Source organism: Gymnodraco acuticeps, unplaced genomic scaffold, assembly GCF_902827175.1.
Source record: "Gymnodraco acuticeps unplaced genomic scaffold, fGymAcu1.1, whole genome shotgun sequence".
Taxonomy (NCBI): Eukaryota; Metazoa; Chordata; class Actinopteri; order Perciformes; family Bathydraconidae; genus Gymnodraco; species Gymnodraco acuticeps.
The window spans coordinates 257,016-274,515 of NW_022992301.1; the positions used below are offsets into that span (position 1 = coordinate 257,016).

The 17,500-nt window shown below is 42.9% G+C and overlaps 1 protein-coding gene across 1 annotated transcript in view; it reads left to right on the top strand.

The window, feature by feature from the left end:
• Nucleotides 1-2,348: 2,348 nt before the first annotated feature.
• The window catches only part of socs7 (suppressor of cytokine signaling 7), a 26,765-nt gene continuing 11,613 nt past the window's right edge, over nt 2,349-17,500 (top strand). The window contains 8 exon segments of the mRNA XM_034208081.1: nt 2,349-2,741; nt 2,743-4,184; nt 5,428-5,507; nt 13,439-13,509; nt 13,511-13,544; nt 16,513-16,647; nt 16,849-16,900; nt 16,902-16,992. Coding sequence (XP_034063972.1) covers nt 2,688-2,741; nt 2,743-4,184; nt 5,428-5,507; nt 13,439-13,509; nt 13,511-13,544; nt 16,513-16,647; nt 16,849-16,900; nt 16,902-16,992 — 1,959 coding nt within the window. The 5' untranslated portion in view covers nt 2,349-2,687.

Sequence of the window (17,500 nt, forward strand, 5' to 3'; positions counted from 1 at the left end):
TCCTCTGACGCAGGAGTTAATAAACGTGTTCTTAACTCATTCAGATATCTGGGAGGAAGCCAGAGGAACTCGCCCCACGCCTCATTAAAGGTGAGCACTTAAACACCTCTGGACTCACGGGGGTGTCCCTGTGACGCGTCAAAGACATGCATTGAGTATATGAGTAAAAGTACGAGTATAATCCTGAACCCAAGTAGAAAAGACTGTTATATATGTTACCATTAGAATATTTCTCTGTCTGTCAGGGTTGAGGTGGAGCTCATTCATCGCATGCATCCTTCAATGTTGACTTGTTTTGTATCATTATACACTGCAAGATACACATGGAAAGACTTGTATGCATGAATCTGCTTAGTGTTACTGCTTACTGAAGGTACATGGAGACCATAGAGACACAACATGACCACTAAGAGACACAACATGACCAACAAGAGACACAACATGACCAACAAGAGACACAACATGACCAACAAGAGACACAACATGACCAACAAGAGACACAACATGACCACTAAGAGACACAACATGACCACTAAGAGACACAACATGACCACTAAGAAACACACAACTACACACAGGTGCAAAATGACCCGGAAACAGATACAAAGATACACAACCAAGACAAGATTTAAAACAACAACAAAGACACGGAAAACTACCAAAAGGGGACAGAGTATGACTGAAAGGAGAAGCAGACTATGAAGAGATGCAACATGTCTCTAAAGATTTTATTTTTGAATCTGTAGCTCATGTTCTTCTGAGTTCATATCTTTGCCCTCGGGGGTTGTCTCATAATCCCTCCATGATTGCACAAGCAGGTTGAATGTGTTTGGGGTAGACATGTTGCTACTGTACTTACCAGACTCATTTATTACAAACATTTAATGTTCAAAGAGACAATAATCCAGTCTGCATTAGATTTCCCCTGAAACTGTTTGCAAATGTGTCGTTTATAAAAGTGATTTCCAGCGGGACGGAAAGTCATAAATAACCCAAGCCGAAAAGATACAAGGATTAAAGAAAGTCTTGCAGATACAACGAAGAGAAATGTTAACCGGCAGTTCAGAAGCAAATACACTCTGGATTAAAAACATGAATAAGCAATAATGAAGGTTTTTAGCCCCATCCAGAGCAACCCTGATGACCTCACTATGACATTCAGATGCAGCAGCATGGCCGCACCATTTTAATCAAAAACACAACCTTGATTTAACCAAATTCCCTTTATTGCATCTTTTAATTCCATGTATATGAATACTGTTGCATTCAGGAAAAATACTCCACTATTTTAATAACAGATAGCATATGAAAGATCCTAAACACTCCATTTTTGAAGAAAATATTGCAGATAGTTCCAGAAGAAAGTGCAGCCGGAACTCATAATGGATTTCTAGTTAAATAACGAACTTATAATTAAGATTGAAGCTTCAAATTCACTATATTCCATCTTTGAATTGCATTTATATACATAATATTGCATCTAAGAAAGAAAAAGAGACATTTGTTTGCAAAATAAATTGATATATAAATAAATTGCATATATACAAAAGACCCCAAACGCCCCTTTAATGAACAATAGAAGAATATATTGCAGATAGTTCCAGAAAACGTGGCAGAAACACGACAGGAAGTTGTGGATGAATATTCTAGAAATCCTGCAAGAATAAAACATTATTTTTCATTTAATTTTCAAAATGATTTGTATCTCCTTCTTAAAGAATGAAAACATGAATCAGCTGCACATGTGTGTCTGAATCAGGTATTAAAAAACCCACAGATGTAATGGATAGTTCGCATCATCTGCGCTCATAGGTTTTAAGCCGCGTGCAAAACAACCCTGATGACATCACGATGACATCACGATGACATCATCAGGGAAGTGCCCCGATATGCAGCAGCTACTGACTGCTCAAAGTAAAACAATCCCCATATTTCTTCTATTGCATCTTTGAATTGCATGTATATAGATAATGTTGCATTTTAGATAAAAAGGAGACATTGGTTTGCTAAATAATAAAAAATCAAACAATAAAAACAGAACAGAAAATTGCATATAAAAGTCCCCAAACCCCCCTTTATTGAAAAATAGGAGAACACATTGCAGATAGTTCAGAATAACCCAGATGTGCACCGCTGAAACAGGAAGTTGATCCCTGGCTGAATAATCTAGAAATACTGAAAGACGACAACATTATTTTGTTATTTATTTTTCAAAAATAATCTCCTTTTTACAGAATGAAAACAGCTGTGCAGATGTGAGGCTGAATCAGGTGTTAAAACGCCACAGACTTAATTTATAGTTCCCATCATCGGCGCTCATAAAGCGGTATTATGAGCGGAGGAGGAGCGGGTGGGGCCTGGAGGAACACAGACTGTGGTCACTGACCGGAGTCTCTTCTGCCTTTTATTCTCCTCAAATCACACCGCATGTCTGACCCAGGGGTCCAACCTGCTGCTGGGAGAAATCTGCACTCACATCCCCGAGATCTGTCAGATGGATGCGGAGCTGAGGATGAAAAGATCGCCTGATATGTTTGTTGGCATTTTCGCTCATCGCCTATTTATGGGAGGCAGCGGCGGCGGCTCGGCCCTTTCTTTATTATAAGGAAAGAGATCTCCGCGGTTATAGCTATGTGAAAAGAGCAGATCGCCGAATAATTCTCGTTTCGCGATCCCGAGGAATAATTATGAACAACGCGCAAGATATGTCGCCCGATTTCGTGTTGATGCGCCTGGTTTCCCGCGGCCGAGGATGACCGCTTGGACGCGGAAAACGGGAATCTGCCGCCGGGAGGAGTGTCGGTGGCGGGGCTGGGGAAGGACGTCCTGGCTCACAGCGGCGTCAAACCGGGGTTGGATATCAGCCGAGACCCGACGGTGGGCCTTGAGCATCCCAACAAAGGCCATCCGCCGCACGGAGAGACTGCACCTGACACCGGGGGGACGGAGAGCCGAGCCCCGGCGCCTGCTCCGCCGCAGAGCCCCATGGAGGCCCAGGGCTTTGACTTCGCCCCCAGCCCCGGTTTAAGGCCTCAGCTGCTCGTCTTCTCCAATATAATGCGGAATGGAGAGGGGATTTTAGAATTAGACCGTCGGAATCAGCAAAGGGATGCTCTGGGTTTGGATCAGAGCGCGGGCCCGGCGGTCAATAACAACAGCCGGAGCACCGGGGACGCGCAGCAGCAGGACCTGATGGACCGGACATGGGGAGCGCATCCGCCGGGCGAGATGCACCAGGGAGCTGCGGAGCTTTGCCGCCGGCACCGACTCATCACTACCACGCCCGAGTGGCCCTTGTTGTCGGAGAGATCCAACCCTCTCACCGTGATTGACTCTAAATGGGGGTGCGCCTCCAGGGACAGAGAGGGAGCCGTGTTCGAGCTGGCGCGACGTTTCGGGGAGCTGGGGGTCGGTGCGGTGCCCAAGATGCTGCTCAAAGCCGGGGAGCTCCCGCAGTGTTCGTGTCAGGGAGCTCACAGGCCGGCCGGAGGAGGAGTGGAGCCCAGGGGCGACCCCACTGAAACCAGCGATGCTCTGCTGGTGCTGGAGGGGCTGGGGAGCGGGGATGTCGGCCTTGACATGGACGAGTGCACGGAGGGGGATCCGGACGATGAGGTCGGACGCAGAGAGTTTCTACTGAACAGGAAGAGGGAAATTGTTCAGAAAATGTCGGGGTCTTTCTCCATCAGCAGCTTCCAGGCGGAGTTGAGGCGGCAGGTGGAGGGGAGCGAGGCGGCGGCTGCACACCTGCACGGCTCTCAGGTGTGCAGCCTCCACGGGGGGTTAGCTAGGAGGATCTCGCAGGTAAGCTCCGGGGACTCAGAGGTGGCAGCCCAGGTTTCAGCCACAACACCGTTATCTACACCCACACCGGTCCAGAACTCACCTTGGGGCACAAGTCCGAACCTGAGCCAGGTGTCCACCCCCAGGAGGAGGCCGGAGAGGTGTGCCAGTGCGCCCAGGACTCCCACCTCAGGCTGGGGCTCCGCGGGGGAAAAGATGCTAAAAGTGCCAGGGAAGTCCAAAAAGGGCTCGTTAAAGATCCGCCTGAGTAAACTGTTCCGGACTAAAAGCTGCAGCGGCTCCAATCACCTGCTGGACAAAAGGCCCTCAGTGACCTACTCAGTATCCTCTGCTGGGAGTCTGGTGGACATGGCGAGCAGCCCTGGAGCTGAGCCGGACAGGTGAGCAGACTAACCCTCAACATTAGTCCTTGATGTTTCTGTCAGTGCAGAACGTCAGACCCAGCATGCATGGATGACACACAAGGCATTTCAGGGGAGAAAGCGGGGCCGGAAATCTGCATTTTTGGAGCTAGCAACCAGAAATATACTTCAAAGTGTCCCTTGGCTTGGTTTAGGTTTTTGAATGGGAGAAGACATACTGTAGGTCAGGAAGATAAATGCATGAGAAAGTCCTGCAGAAACCTGACAGATAGGCTGCTGGGAGTCTGGTGGACAAGTGAGCAGACATGACCCTCAAGATTAGTCCTACAGTATAATATAGTGTCTACTGGCAGTGAGAAGAACTTCAGACCCAGCATGCATGGAGGACACACGAGGCATCAGGGGAGAGCAAGTTAGGTTTTTGAATGGGAAAAAGTCCCTAAATGGGAATCAATAAAGTTAAATGAAGATATACTGTATAGGTGATAAATGCATGAGAAACCTCCAGGTGAGCAGACATGACCCTCAAGATTAGTCTTACAATGTAATATAGTTATTTATCAGTGAGAAGAAGACCCGTCATGACACAAGTCATTCCAGGGGAGAAATCAGGGCCGAAAAGAACATTTTTGCAGATAAACCAGAAATATGAGAAATATCTCAGCTCCAAAGTGTCCCTTAGCAACTCTGTTTGGGAACAAATCCCTAAATGGGAAACAATAAAGTGTTTTCAAATACATATTGTGCAGGAGGAAGTTATATGCATGAGGAAATCCTGCTAAAACAGACAGATCTGCAGGAAAAGCATGCGATATTTAAGAAAAGGCAAAACATTACAGGACTTATTCACAGCGACATGTTGATCTCTTTCCAAACACGTTCTAATGGCTTGCATTAACTACCTTTAACTGTCTGTCTTCTCTCAGAGACTTGTTTCGGTAAAGTGCTGCATGTTATTAGAGGCAGAGATTTCCCCCAACCTTTGTGGCTTGTCACCCTCCTCTTCACTGCTTAGTCGTTATTCACAGCTGCACACTGAAAGAAGGCTATGATTAAAAACATATAGCTTCAGAAGTCCCGACCAGAGCTGAGAGCATCAAACAGAACAAGTCAAAAAAGCTGCAGGACCCAGAATTGCACGCATACTGGAAAAACTCATTTTCTGATCCTTTGCTGCGACTGACACTTCTTCTTCTTCTTCTTCTTCTTCTTTTCTGCACTAACTCTTCTTCTTCTGCATGTTTTGACGTGTGTCCTGCAGCCACAGCCAGCCCAGACTGACCCGGGCGCACAGTGCCTTCTCCCCCGCCTCCCTCTCTGCCTCCCTCTCTGCTTTCACCGGTAAGGGCTGCTTCGGTTGTTACTCTACCCTCAAACACGCTTTTCAAAGTCTCCAGACACAGGGCACTCCAAACCCCGAGTGATGCTTACTGTAAAAGAACAAGAAACAGAATCGCCTTCGATGTAAACTTCACTATTCTAAGTTACTATGATATTTTCTTATTTTAAATTCATTTCACTTCTCATTTTTAATCAACTTAATAGACTTAAGTAAGCACCACTTAGTATCCACTTAACTATCTATTTGTGCATTAGTGCATGCTTCTGTCGTCAAGGTATTTAAGCTCTGAAAACATCGACTTAAATATCTTAATTGTTCTAGTTACGGTAACTTGTTTGGGTTGACAGTGTTAATAGGCCAAGTAACACATACAAGGATGTTGATATGTTTGCATTGCTCTTAATGTACTAACACAGAAATAGACATGTGTTGCTATGTTGGTTAACGCATACGAGAACTTTGGCGTTGGTGTAATGCAGGGGTGTCAAACTCAAGGCCCAGGGGCCAAATCCGGCCCTCTACTTCACTTTATGTGGCCCCGCAAGAGATTGCAAATAATATAATACGTTTAATATACGGTTACATGCTACATTACAGAATCACGTTGCCCATAAACTACATGTCCCACAATGCATTTCCTCTTGTGACATGCACTGAAGAGACTTGCATTTATTTGCCCTGGACTTCTGCTTTCAGACGTAGTTAATGATGAAGTTATTACCCTATCCCATAATGATCCAATGCAGAGGCAATAATGTAATACATTATTTTATATATATTATATATTTATATAGTTACAAGTAACCGGCCCTTTGAGTGCAACCATAACGCTAATGTGGCCCACGATGAAATTGAGTTTGACACCCATGGTGTAATGGATGCACGACACAGAGCTCCACACCAAAGTCTCTGCAACACAAAGACAACATGTCGTTATATTTTACGTTGTATCGGTAATTACAGCTGACGGTTTTAAAGCTGAGATCAATATGTTTGGACTTTAGTACAGCGATGGTAATTCAGCTCTTGTGATGTGTCTTTATTGTTGCTTGTCTGCAAAATGTCACACACTGAATACACACACTAGGTCACACAAAAGGTCAAATGTCACACACTGAATACACACACTAGGTCACACAAAAGGTCAAATGTCACACACTGAATACACACACTAGGTCACACAAAAGGTCAAATGACGCACACTGAATACACACACTAGGTCACACAAAAGGTCAAATGTCACACACTGAATACACACACTAGGCCACACAAAAGGTCAAATGACGCACACTGAATACACACACTAGGTCACACAAGAGGTCAAATGACGCACACTGAATACACACACTAGGTCACACAAGAGGTCAAATGACGCACACTGAATACACACACTAGGTCACACAAAAGGTCAAATGACGCACACTGAATACACACACTAGGTCACACAAGAGGTCACACAAGAGGTCAAATGACGCACACTGAATACACACACTAGGTCACACAAGAGGTCAAATGACGCACACTGAATACACACACTAGGTCACACAAGAGGTCAAATGACACACACTGAAACACCTGAGTCTTACCTGGAGAACATTGAGTTTTAGAAATGTTTAGCGTAGCATAAAAAGAGACTGGAAGAAATAGAACCTGCTAGCTTAGCGCTATCAAAGGTGTCTTTATATGCTTTGAATTTGCGCACTTAACTGTTTAAGAAATATAAAAATGAGACCTTATGATAAACAATTTATCGAATGAACTGACCAACAACAGCGAGGCACAGTTTACTAATTAATCGAGACCTTTTTGAAACTGTTTTAGTCTTTTATTTCACATTTTGCAGCTAGAAACCAGAAATATGTGCATTATCTCTTTCAAAGTGTCCCTGAGCAACTCTGTTAGGGAACAAGTCTCTAAATGGGAAACAATGAAGTAAAATTAAGTGTTTTCCAAGATATATGGTCGGCCAGGAACTTTGCCAGACTCACTGGAAGAAATGCTGCTTCAAAAACAAGTTGTTTGCACTTGGAATAAGTTCAAAAATCTGCCAATAGAACAAGTGAAAATTTGCTTGGTCAGATTTCTTGAAATAAGACGGGATACTTAGATAAATCAGAACTCATTTTGAACCATATTTGACCAGAATCAGGAGATGTTGTGTAACATTATAAGCCGCATATGCTCAAAGTGTTCTGTGTTCTGATGTTAGTTGGTGAAGTTGTTTCATCTGAGATACGACTCAAAATAAGATGTTTTGACTCAACAAGATGATGCATTGTTTGTTTGTAGCCTTTATGTAACCAGGCGAAGCCCCTTGAGATCTCTTTTTCAAGGGTGACCTACATTAGTTACACATGTAACATCAAAACAACAGAACAACAATAAGGATGACCGGGGGCGGTGGTGGCGAAGTCCATAGGGACTTGGCTTGGCAACTGGAAGGTCACCAGTTCAAGACCAAGTGCTACCGAGGTGTCCCTGAGCAAGGCACCGTTCCCCACACTGCTCCCCGGGCGCCGTTCAAAATGGCAGCACACTGCTCCTAACACTAGGATGGATCAAATGCAGAGAAACAATTTCCCCACGAGGATTAATAAAGTATATCAAATCAAATATCATCACATACAACATAATGTACAGTTTACAAACTCTATTTACAGAGACAGGTACCATGAGTATCAAACAGCATGTCACCCAGCCGAGTTTTAAAATGATGCAGGGGAACCAAAGTGCTCGGTTTTAAACATGTTTGCAGACTGTTCCATGTTAGTGGAGCTGCACAACTAAAAGCTGTCTTCCCTAAGACAGTCCTAGCACTTGACACATTTAATAAAACAACATCATGAGATCTCAGGCAATAAGTACTTTCAATTCGTCCAGAGATCAGAGAGCAGATATAGAAAAGGTAGTTTACCCAACATGGCTTTATAAATGAACATGTACCAGTGACTGAGCCTCCGTACAGTTAGTGAAGGCAGACCTGCCTTGGCATACAGGGTACCGTGATGAGTAAGTGCTTTACAGTTAGTAACAAATCTCAGAGCACTGTGATAGGCGGCATCTAACCAGGTAATAGGCAGGTGCATTCATATAGATCAGATCACCATAGTCCAGCACAGGAAGGTCACAGTGACTAGCCTGTTCCTGGCTTCAAATGAGAAACAGGACTTGTTGTCTAAAAACAAGACCCGATATCTCACTGCAGTGTTACTCCTGAAGTTATTATGTCTTGTATCCGGTGTGAAGACATATTCTGACTAGATATCAGACACATATACTTGGCAAGATTTCGAGTTTTTGTAGTGCTTTGGCGAGTGCATCCTCCTCTATAAGAAACTCAGGTATTGTTGCTGGTCATTTACTGGCAGTCATCTATTGCTATTACAACATTTGAATATTTTCTCCACTGTACGACCCAAATTTTTTTTTTTACGAGTAATGTTTGTCCTCTTCAAAACAGACGGTGACAAACACCGATATCGGCTCACTGTCTTCCCGGTTTGTTCTAAGCATTTTTTAAGTAACCTTCCCAACTCTGATGGTGATAATATCTTAAAGGGGACCTATCATGCAAAATGCACTTTGTGATGTCTTTTATACATAAACATGTGTCCCGGTGCGTCGGGGAACTCACGCAGCGTCAGAAAAACAACCCTCTCTCTTTTCCTCCGTACCCAAATTTCTAAAAACGGGTTTACAACGAGCGGATACAGATTTCCATCCGCTGTGACGTCGGCAGACCCACAGAAAGTTGCTATCAGAAACAATGCCTGACGTGTTTTGGACGTCTTTGTTTACATTAGCAAGCCTCGCTAACACTCAGAGCTAACCTGTACTGGAGAGCACATGTGTTTAAAAAGCAGGAAATAAAAAAGGAACTCACCTTGTGATAAACCCGCAAGAGAACAAGCATTTGAGCTCCATACTGGTTCAGAAATAATCCTTGATGTGGTTTAAAACAGGATGGCGTTTTATCACAGCAGAATTTAACTTTATCTCCGGTAGAATTCTGATCAGGCATTAGCTCCGCCTCCTCTTTTCTATTTATCTTCAAGCTAAGGACCCAAAATCCGCGTTTCTCTAACAGGGCTTCAAAAGAGGGGTTTGAGCAGTAAGAGGCTACAATGAGGGATCTGTTTGGTATTTTGAAAAAAAACTTCACAGACATGTTTTATATGGCCCTACAATATATGTTTCAAATATAGCATGATAGGTCCACTTTAATATTTGGGTGTTGGACACATTTCTAAAGCTTTCTGACGCTGTGTGGCGCACAAAGGCCTCTGGGTAAGAAAGGTGAGGAGGTCTGTAGCTCAGCTGGCTTTATGAGAATCGTCCTTCATAACATCCGCAGGGCTCCGGAGAACATGGTGTCCCACATTGCTCACAAATCTCTGTACTTCACTATTTCGGAATATGCTCTGCACGGCGCTAACCAGCAATTAGCCAGAAACATTAAAGCTGCAACGTTTCACAACATAGGAGAGAGTTTTATTTAAATCTTTGGGCTTCAAAAACCCAGAAGTCCTGAACAGAAATAGGCTCGAAAGAAGCAGAAGAAGAGATCTGAAAGCTGCGGTTCGTTTGGCTCGTTTGAATTTGTTTCTTTCCCTGCCAGTGAAACATCCCCAAGCTGCACATTTCTTTTGTTCTGGTGAACAGTGAATGTGCAGCATCTCAATTAGCCATGATTCTTCTTTATTGCAGTGATTTAGGCCTGATTAGCTGGGCGTCATTTTCCATAAACATCCTGTCTGGCGCAGCTTTAATGGCACTCTGCAGCACAGACAGAACAACACAAAATCACAGAAACACCAACCGCGCTTTCACTTTCTTCTGTCTCACTTATTTATTTATGTTGAGTGCTCAAATAAAGAGTCTTGATGAGATGACGTAAGCATCTCTCAGCAAGTACAATTAAATAACAGGAGTAAGTTGAAGAGACCAAAACGTCCAAAAACACACGCATGACATGCAGTCCCACTTAGATTTCATTATTCATTACATTTAGCTGACGCTTTTATCCAAAGCGACTCACAATAAGTGCGTTCGACCAACAAGATACAACCTAGAAGAAAACAGAATCATAATATCAGGTTTCATAGAGCCAAAACATTTCAAGTTCTACTCAACTGGCTTTAGATAATTATATTGATCATTTCCTGTTGTGTTGTGCCACCTTTTGATCGTTCGTGGCGGTATTTTTCCCCCAAATAATTGTCTTTGCAATGTATTTTTTAATAATCTTAAATACAGCTGCCTCATTAATTGAAGGAGAACACGTTTTGATTAAGTGTTTAACCCGATAGGATAATTGCATTTCTTATATGTGGACTCTTTTCCCCTCTCCCCTTTATTTCGAACAGATTAAAAAATATCAAATAACAAATGTGAAAAACAGAATACCGTATTGTTATAATACAGTATTTATCCACATTCATGGTAATATTTGTATATTCAACAAAAAAAAGCAAAAAAAAAGTCTTCATATTAATAATAATAATAAATCATATGTGTCCGAAAGGGAGCAGGAGGAAGCAAATGCTTATTAATTCCCACCCCTTACTTGATCAATGATTGTCCTTTAAATCAGTATGCAAGTTATTCCTACTTAGATTTACATTTATACATACATAAAATGTAAATGTATGTAGGAATAACTTGCATAATGATTTAAATCATCCAGAAGCCCGAATAACATGTTGAAAGGTGTTGGTTTAAAATTAGTGCCAATCTTGAATGTTGGTCGTCAGACAGGAGAAACAACATGTGCATGTGATCACGTTGATTATCTTGAATTCTTCAATAGGATTTAATTGACGTCAAATGTTTCCATTGGTATCAAAGTATTAGATTAATCTTCCCAGAAGGAGCGGACAGTATGAGGGACAACTGCAAGGCCGCTGCTCTGTAAACAAACATTATAACGTATTTTGTTTATCCTTTATTTTAGATTTAGATTCTGACACCTTGTATCAGGCGCACAAACCTTCCTCTTATCCCAATCAGAATAAGAATCAAGTTTATTGCCAGGTACGTTTACACACAAGGAATTAGCTTTGGTGTGTGGTGGTGCGAATCAGAATCAGAAAACATTTATTCGTCACACATTCGGCGACATTTACAATTGTTAAAGCAAAGAGTCAAAGATAGCTTAAAGGTGGGGTCGGTAAGAATGGAGAAACCAGCTCGAGTGCGCTAGAATTTGAAAACACACAACCGGAAACAATCTGTCCCTTCCTTCAGACTTCCTCACAGAGCCCCTCCTCCAACACACACGAACGCGCACATGACCAATGAGGGCACGAGATAAGTTTGTGCCCAGATGGAAGGCTGACAGGCAGGTAGGCCATCCAGTTACTTTAGCCGGCTCAGATGATTGGTCGTGCTTTTTACAGCGCCACGGCTTCCACAGATGAATTTATTGTCAAAGCATTTAATATATTCATTGCTATCGGGATGGAATATAACAAAGTGTTTCTGAAGTCAATTACCTACCCCACCTTTAAGAAGCAAGATACAAAACTAGAAATTCCACAATATACAAAATACACATCCAGGACGGATAAGCGTTTAGCGATATCGCAGCCAGGCGAAAGGATTAAAGTGGTAGAATAAATTGCACGGCTATTTACGGTAAATATATATTGCACATAAGTGTTTTTCTTTCTTTGTACAGTTTCTGATTTTATGTAAAGGGCTGTTATGTTGAGCACTATCAGAAGCGCTATAAAAATCCAATGTATTATTATTATTATTATAATGATATGCAGGGCCCTCCGGCTCAGTTGAAGACCCCTCCTCAAGATGAGGCCCCACGCAGTCTGCATGAGCGGCCTGTAGGAGGGACGGCCCTGATGTGTGTCTGGGGTGTGAAGTCTGAAACAGAAACAAAGACTTACAGTACAAAGAATAAATGACAACATATCTAATCCAATCCAACTTTATTTGTATAGCACATTTAAAAACAACAGAGTTGACCAAAGTGCTGTACATCAATACAAAAAAGAAGCATAAATACATTTAGACAAAACCGATAGGACAAATGTAAAAGCACGAGACAATAAAACCATACTTGTAATGGACTGGACTTATATAGCGCTTTATCCAGTCTTTACGACCCCTCAAAGTGCTTTACATACATGTCGTTCACCCATTCACACCCATGCATACAGAGCAGTGTACCTTACTCTAGGAACTAGCATTCACACACATTCAGAGCAGTGTATACCTTACTCTAGGAACTAACATTCACACACATTCACACAGAGCAGTGTACCTTACTCTAGGAACTAGCATTCACACACATTCAGAGCAGTGTATACCTTACTCTAGGAACTAACATTCACACACATTCAGAGCAGTGTATACCTTACTCTAGGAACTAACATTCACACACATTCACACAGAGCAGTGTACCTACTCTAGGAACTAACATTCACACACATTCACACAGAGCAGTGTACCTTACTCTAGGAACTAACATTCACACACATTCACACAGAGCAGTGTACCTTACTCTAGGAACTAACATTCACACACATTCACACAGAGCAGTGTACCTAACTCTAGGAACTAACATTCACACAACCGTTGGCCATTGGGAGCAACTCAGGGTTCAGTATCTTGCCCAAGGATACATCGACATGTTGACTGCATGGGCTGGGATCGAACCCACAGCCTTCTCGCTGAAAGACGGCCACACTCCCCCGCAGCCGCAGCCGCCCCGAGTCGCTACAGACTGACCATATGAGGAACTGCAGTGTGTTTTATTATAAGTGGAGGGATGTTTCTTTATCTCACTCTTTCCGATCGTTCTACTTTGATTTGATTTCTCGTATACAGTATAGGAGGAGGGATGTGCAGACATGTTTTATTCATATTCTGCTTTCTTTATCTCACTTTCTCCTCTTCTCTCTCCCGGCTGCAGGTGAGACAGTTTCCCTGGTGGATGTTGATATTTCGCGGCGAGGGGCGAACACGCCTCACCCCCCCACGCCTCCCCCCCCCTCCACGCAGAAGCCTCAGCCTGTTAGGTACTTTGATCCACTTCCTGTCCGTCTCTTCCGTTTCTTATTTATTCCACAAATATATAACATACATGGAGATGTACATAAAACACACACACACACACACACACACACACTCACACACACACACACACACACACACACTCACTCACTCACTCACTCACTCACACACTCACTCACACTCACTCACACTCACTCACACTCACACACACACACACACACACACACACACACACACACACACACACACACACACAACACACATTACCCCTTTCCTTCTAAGGCAAATTATACATACAGACATTCATTTAAATTCTCCGACCTTTCCCTGGGTAGTCGGTACAGACCACACACACACACACACACACACACACACACACACACACACACACACACACACACACACACACACACACACACACACACACACTAGATAAAGGAAGATATGGTCGTAGACTCAGTCTTCAAGATTTTAAGTTACCATGACATTTTCTTACTTTTAAATTAAATTCCACTTATCATTTTTAATAAACTTAATACACTATTTTGCAGATCAAGTAAGCACCACTTACTATACATTTAACTGTATATGTCTATATTATTCATTAGTGCGTGTGTACATCCGCAATCAAGATATTTAAGCTCTGAAAACATCGACTTAAATATCAATCGGTTGACTTATTTTCTCTAGTTAGTGTGCAGTTGCTAAGTCTGCGCTGCTCTTAATACGGTTAACCAGACAAGAATATTGGCGTTTCGTGGATGCACGACAGTAACATAAGAGGATGTGAAATGTAACCCACTTCCTGTCCGTTGATCGAACAGATGATAAGATTGTTGAAAGACAGCGACGCTTTACCTTCGCCTGGCTGATAGATAAAGGAAGCTGTGGTCGTCGTTACTCATATTGTTTACTGTCGTCTGTTTCCGGAACAAAGACACAGACAAGTTTTGGCAATCTTCTGTAATCTGATTAGAGACACGCTTTGAAAGGTCAGCTGCAAACTACAGATTTAATTTGAAATATGAGAGCAATGACTGCATCGATGAGGAGGACAGCTTCATCCTGTCACAGGGAAACTATCTGTGGCAGGGAAATACACTTTGTGTGGTTCATTCTTTTCTATTGGTTTACGGTCACGCAGTAACGATACATCAAATATTATTATTATATATATTGTTTTAAATGTAGATTTTAGGATTATCATTTATTTGGGGTAATGCAGTGTTACAGTATGTATGTATGTATTTCTTTCTTTATTTTTTTATTTCTTTATTCTTTTATTTATTTGTTTTATCAAGTTAGTTCAGATCCATTTTTTAAATCTTTAGAAGCAAAATTCCTACAAAATGTTATTTAGCCCTGACCAGCGGACAATAGCAAGTAGAGGCCACAGAAACATTGAATTGCTGAGTTGTTTTTTAAATGTATAATTAATTAATTGTTGTTTATTTTGGTCAGAAAATGCAAAAAAAACCGGTACGTCCACACGGTCGCGTTGAAGCTTGCCGGTGGGCGTGTCTGGTGCGCAACCAACAACCAATCACATGAATCTCCCGCCCCGGACACACAAGCACGTGGTTTGATTGGCTAGCGCTTGTACTGGCATATGATTTGATTGGCTGACGCGTCCGTCGACGCTTGAAAAGTTGAACGTTTCTCAACTTTCGAAGCGAGCAACGGAGGCAAAGCGACGCGACGGAACCACAATGCAGTTCGGCAAAGCGTGACGTCACCCCATGCAAAGTGAATGGGAAGCGTCTCCGTTGAAGCGCTGCCGTGTGGACGTACCGTGACTCGGCAAACAGTGATTTTATATAACCTTTAATCAAGTGTAACCTACAATATTTAAAAGTTATATTCCTGAATATCAGTGTTTTTATAGTCCAACACATTTCTAATTTCATGGCCTTTCTTTGACCTTTCACATGCATATTTCTGCTCGTAGCCTGGTGTTACTTTCTGACCCACATTCTGCTCCACACTTCCCCTTCCCTTTGGAAAGTCCTGTACGTTGGTTTTAAGATCACATGAACAGACCAAACAGATGGTGTGAGTCTCACTACTGACTGTAACATTACATTCATCACACGTCCCACTGTAGTTGTAATCAAACACACAGCAGGAAGTAGGGCATTTGTTGGGGACTATTTTCAGCGGCGGATGAATACACAGTTAGTCCTTTAGTGAGCTTTTGGAGCTCTATGTCAAACAGGAAGTTGATGTAACTGCTGGGACACAATGCTTATGATTTGATGCATTTGTTTATGTGAGATTTGTTGACAATTAAAGGTTCATTGCACAATAAGGAATCCTAATGGTGGATATTATTAGATTATATAGAGGGCCGAGACTTCCTGTCTGATGGTGTTGAAACTTCCTGTCCTTCCTTTGTTTATCTTCCTTCACTTTCTCTGCCTCCTTCTCCCCTTCCTGACACTTTTATTATGGTTTCTCACTTTCTTCCCTCACCCTCTACAACCTTGTTTACATCCGTCTCCCATCTTACCCTTCCTTCGTTCCCTCCTTCCTCCTTCATGTTCTTTCCTTTCCTTCCTCCTTCATTCCTTCCTTCCTTCTTTTTCCATTCTCTTCCTCTAATGACGATGCTTCGTTGGTTGGTTCGTTGGTTGGTTGGTTCTTTCCTTCCTTCCTCCCTTTTTATATTCCTTCTTCCATCCCTCTCCTCTCCTTCTGTTTTTTCCTTCCTGCCTCCTTGTTCTCCCCTTTTATTTCATTCCTGTCCTATTCCTACCTTCTTCCTCTCCTCTCCTTTCCTCTCCTTTCCTTCCTGTCCTCTCCTTTCCTTCCTCTCCTCTCCTCCCCTCTTCTCCCCTTCCTCTCCTCTCCTCTCCTCTCCTCTCCTCTCCTCTCCTCTCCTCTCCTCTCCTCTCCTCTCCTCTCCTCTCCTCTCCTCTCCTCTCCTCTCCTCTCCTCTCCTCTCCTCTCCTCTCCTTCCTGTCCTCCCTCCAGATGACATAGCGGGGCCTCAGCCTGGTCCCTTCCTAGTGAGTGTAATGGGCGCCTCCCTGCAGTCCCTCCCTCTTCCTCTCCCTCCTCCTCCTCTTCCCTCACACGCCACCATCCAGCACAGTCTCAGCCTCAATGGTAAGACCAGTCAGAAAAAACCGTCATCACTTCCTGTCGCCGGGCAGGAAGGAGAAAAAATCACATTTATCCAACACACGTTTCAAAAATTGTATTTGTCTTCTTGTTGTCAGTTTCCTTTCACACAAATGAATATACAATTCCACTTAACTTTAAAAATGGTCGACGTTCTAAATGTCTGATATGCTTCCCCTGATACAGACGCCTTCCTCCGGGCCCTCCCCCACGCGGCCCCCTCCCCGATGGACGCCCCCCCCCTCCAGACAGGCTCCGCCCCCCATGCTGTGCGCCCTGAGGCGATCTGAGGCCAGCAACTTCACCGCCAGCCTGCGAGAGCTGGAGAAGGTGAGAGGACATTGTTATTGACTTATTACGACTTTTAAGAATGTTCTATGATAACGTCTGCCACTACGTTCTTTTGCACTACTAAATACTGTTAATATTGACTTAATTATGTGACCGTCTATGTTTCCTATTTAATTGCTCTTTTTACTGCACTGTTAGTTTTATTATTATGCTGCTGTGTTTATTGTATTTTTGTATCTTATCTCCTACATTCACTCATTTTCATTCATGTCTGTTATTCAGCATGTTTTGTGCAAAGTGTGGTGCAAATAATGATTATTTTCATGGGTGAATTTGCTGATTACATTCTCAGTTAACCGATACATTTTTGGTCGTAAAACATCAGAAAATAGTTGTTTTTTAAATTCAAACTTAGTTTCTGCTTCAAAACGTTTTTTCGTCCGACCAACAAATCAAAGGTATTCAGTCAAAGTGAGCTGGAACCAGATTAGTATTTGTGTGCGTTGAAATGGACAATGGTTTGATTATCCACAACTGTGAGATTTGT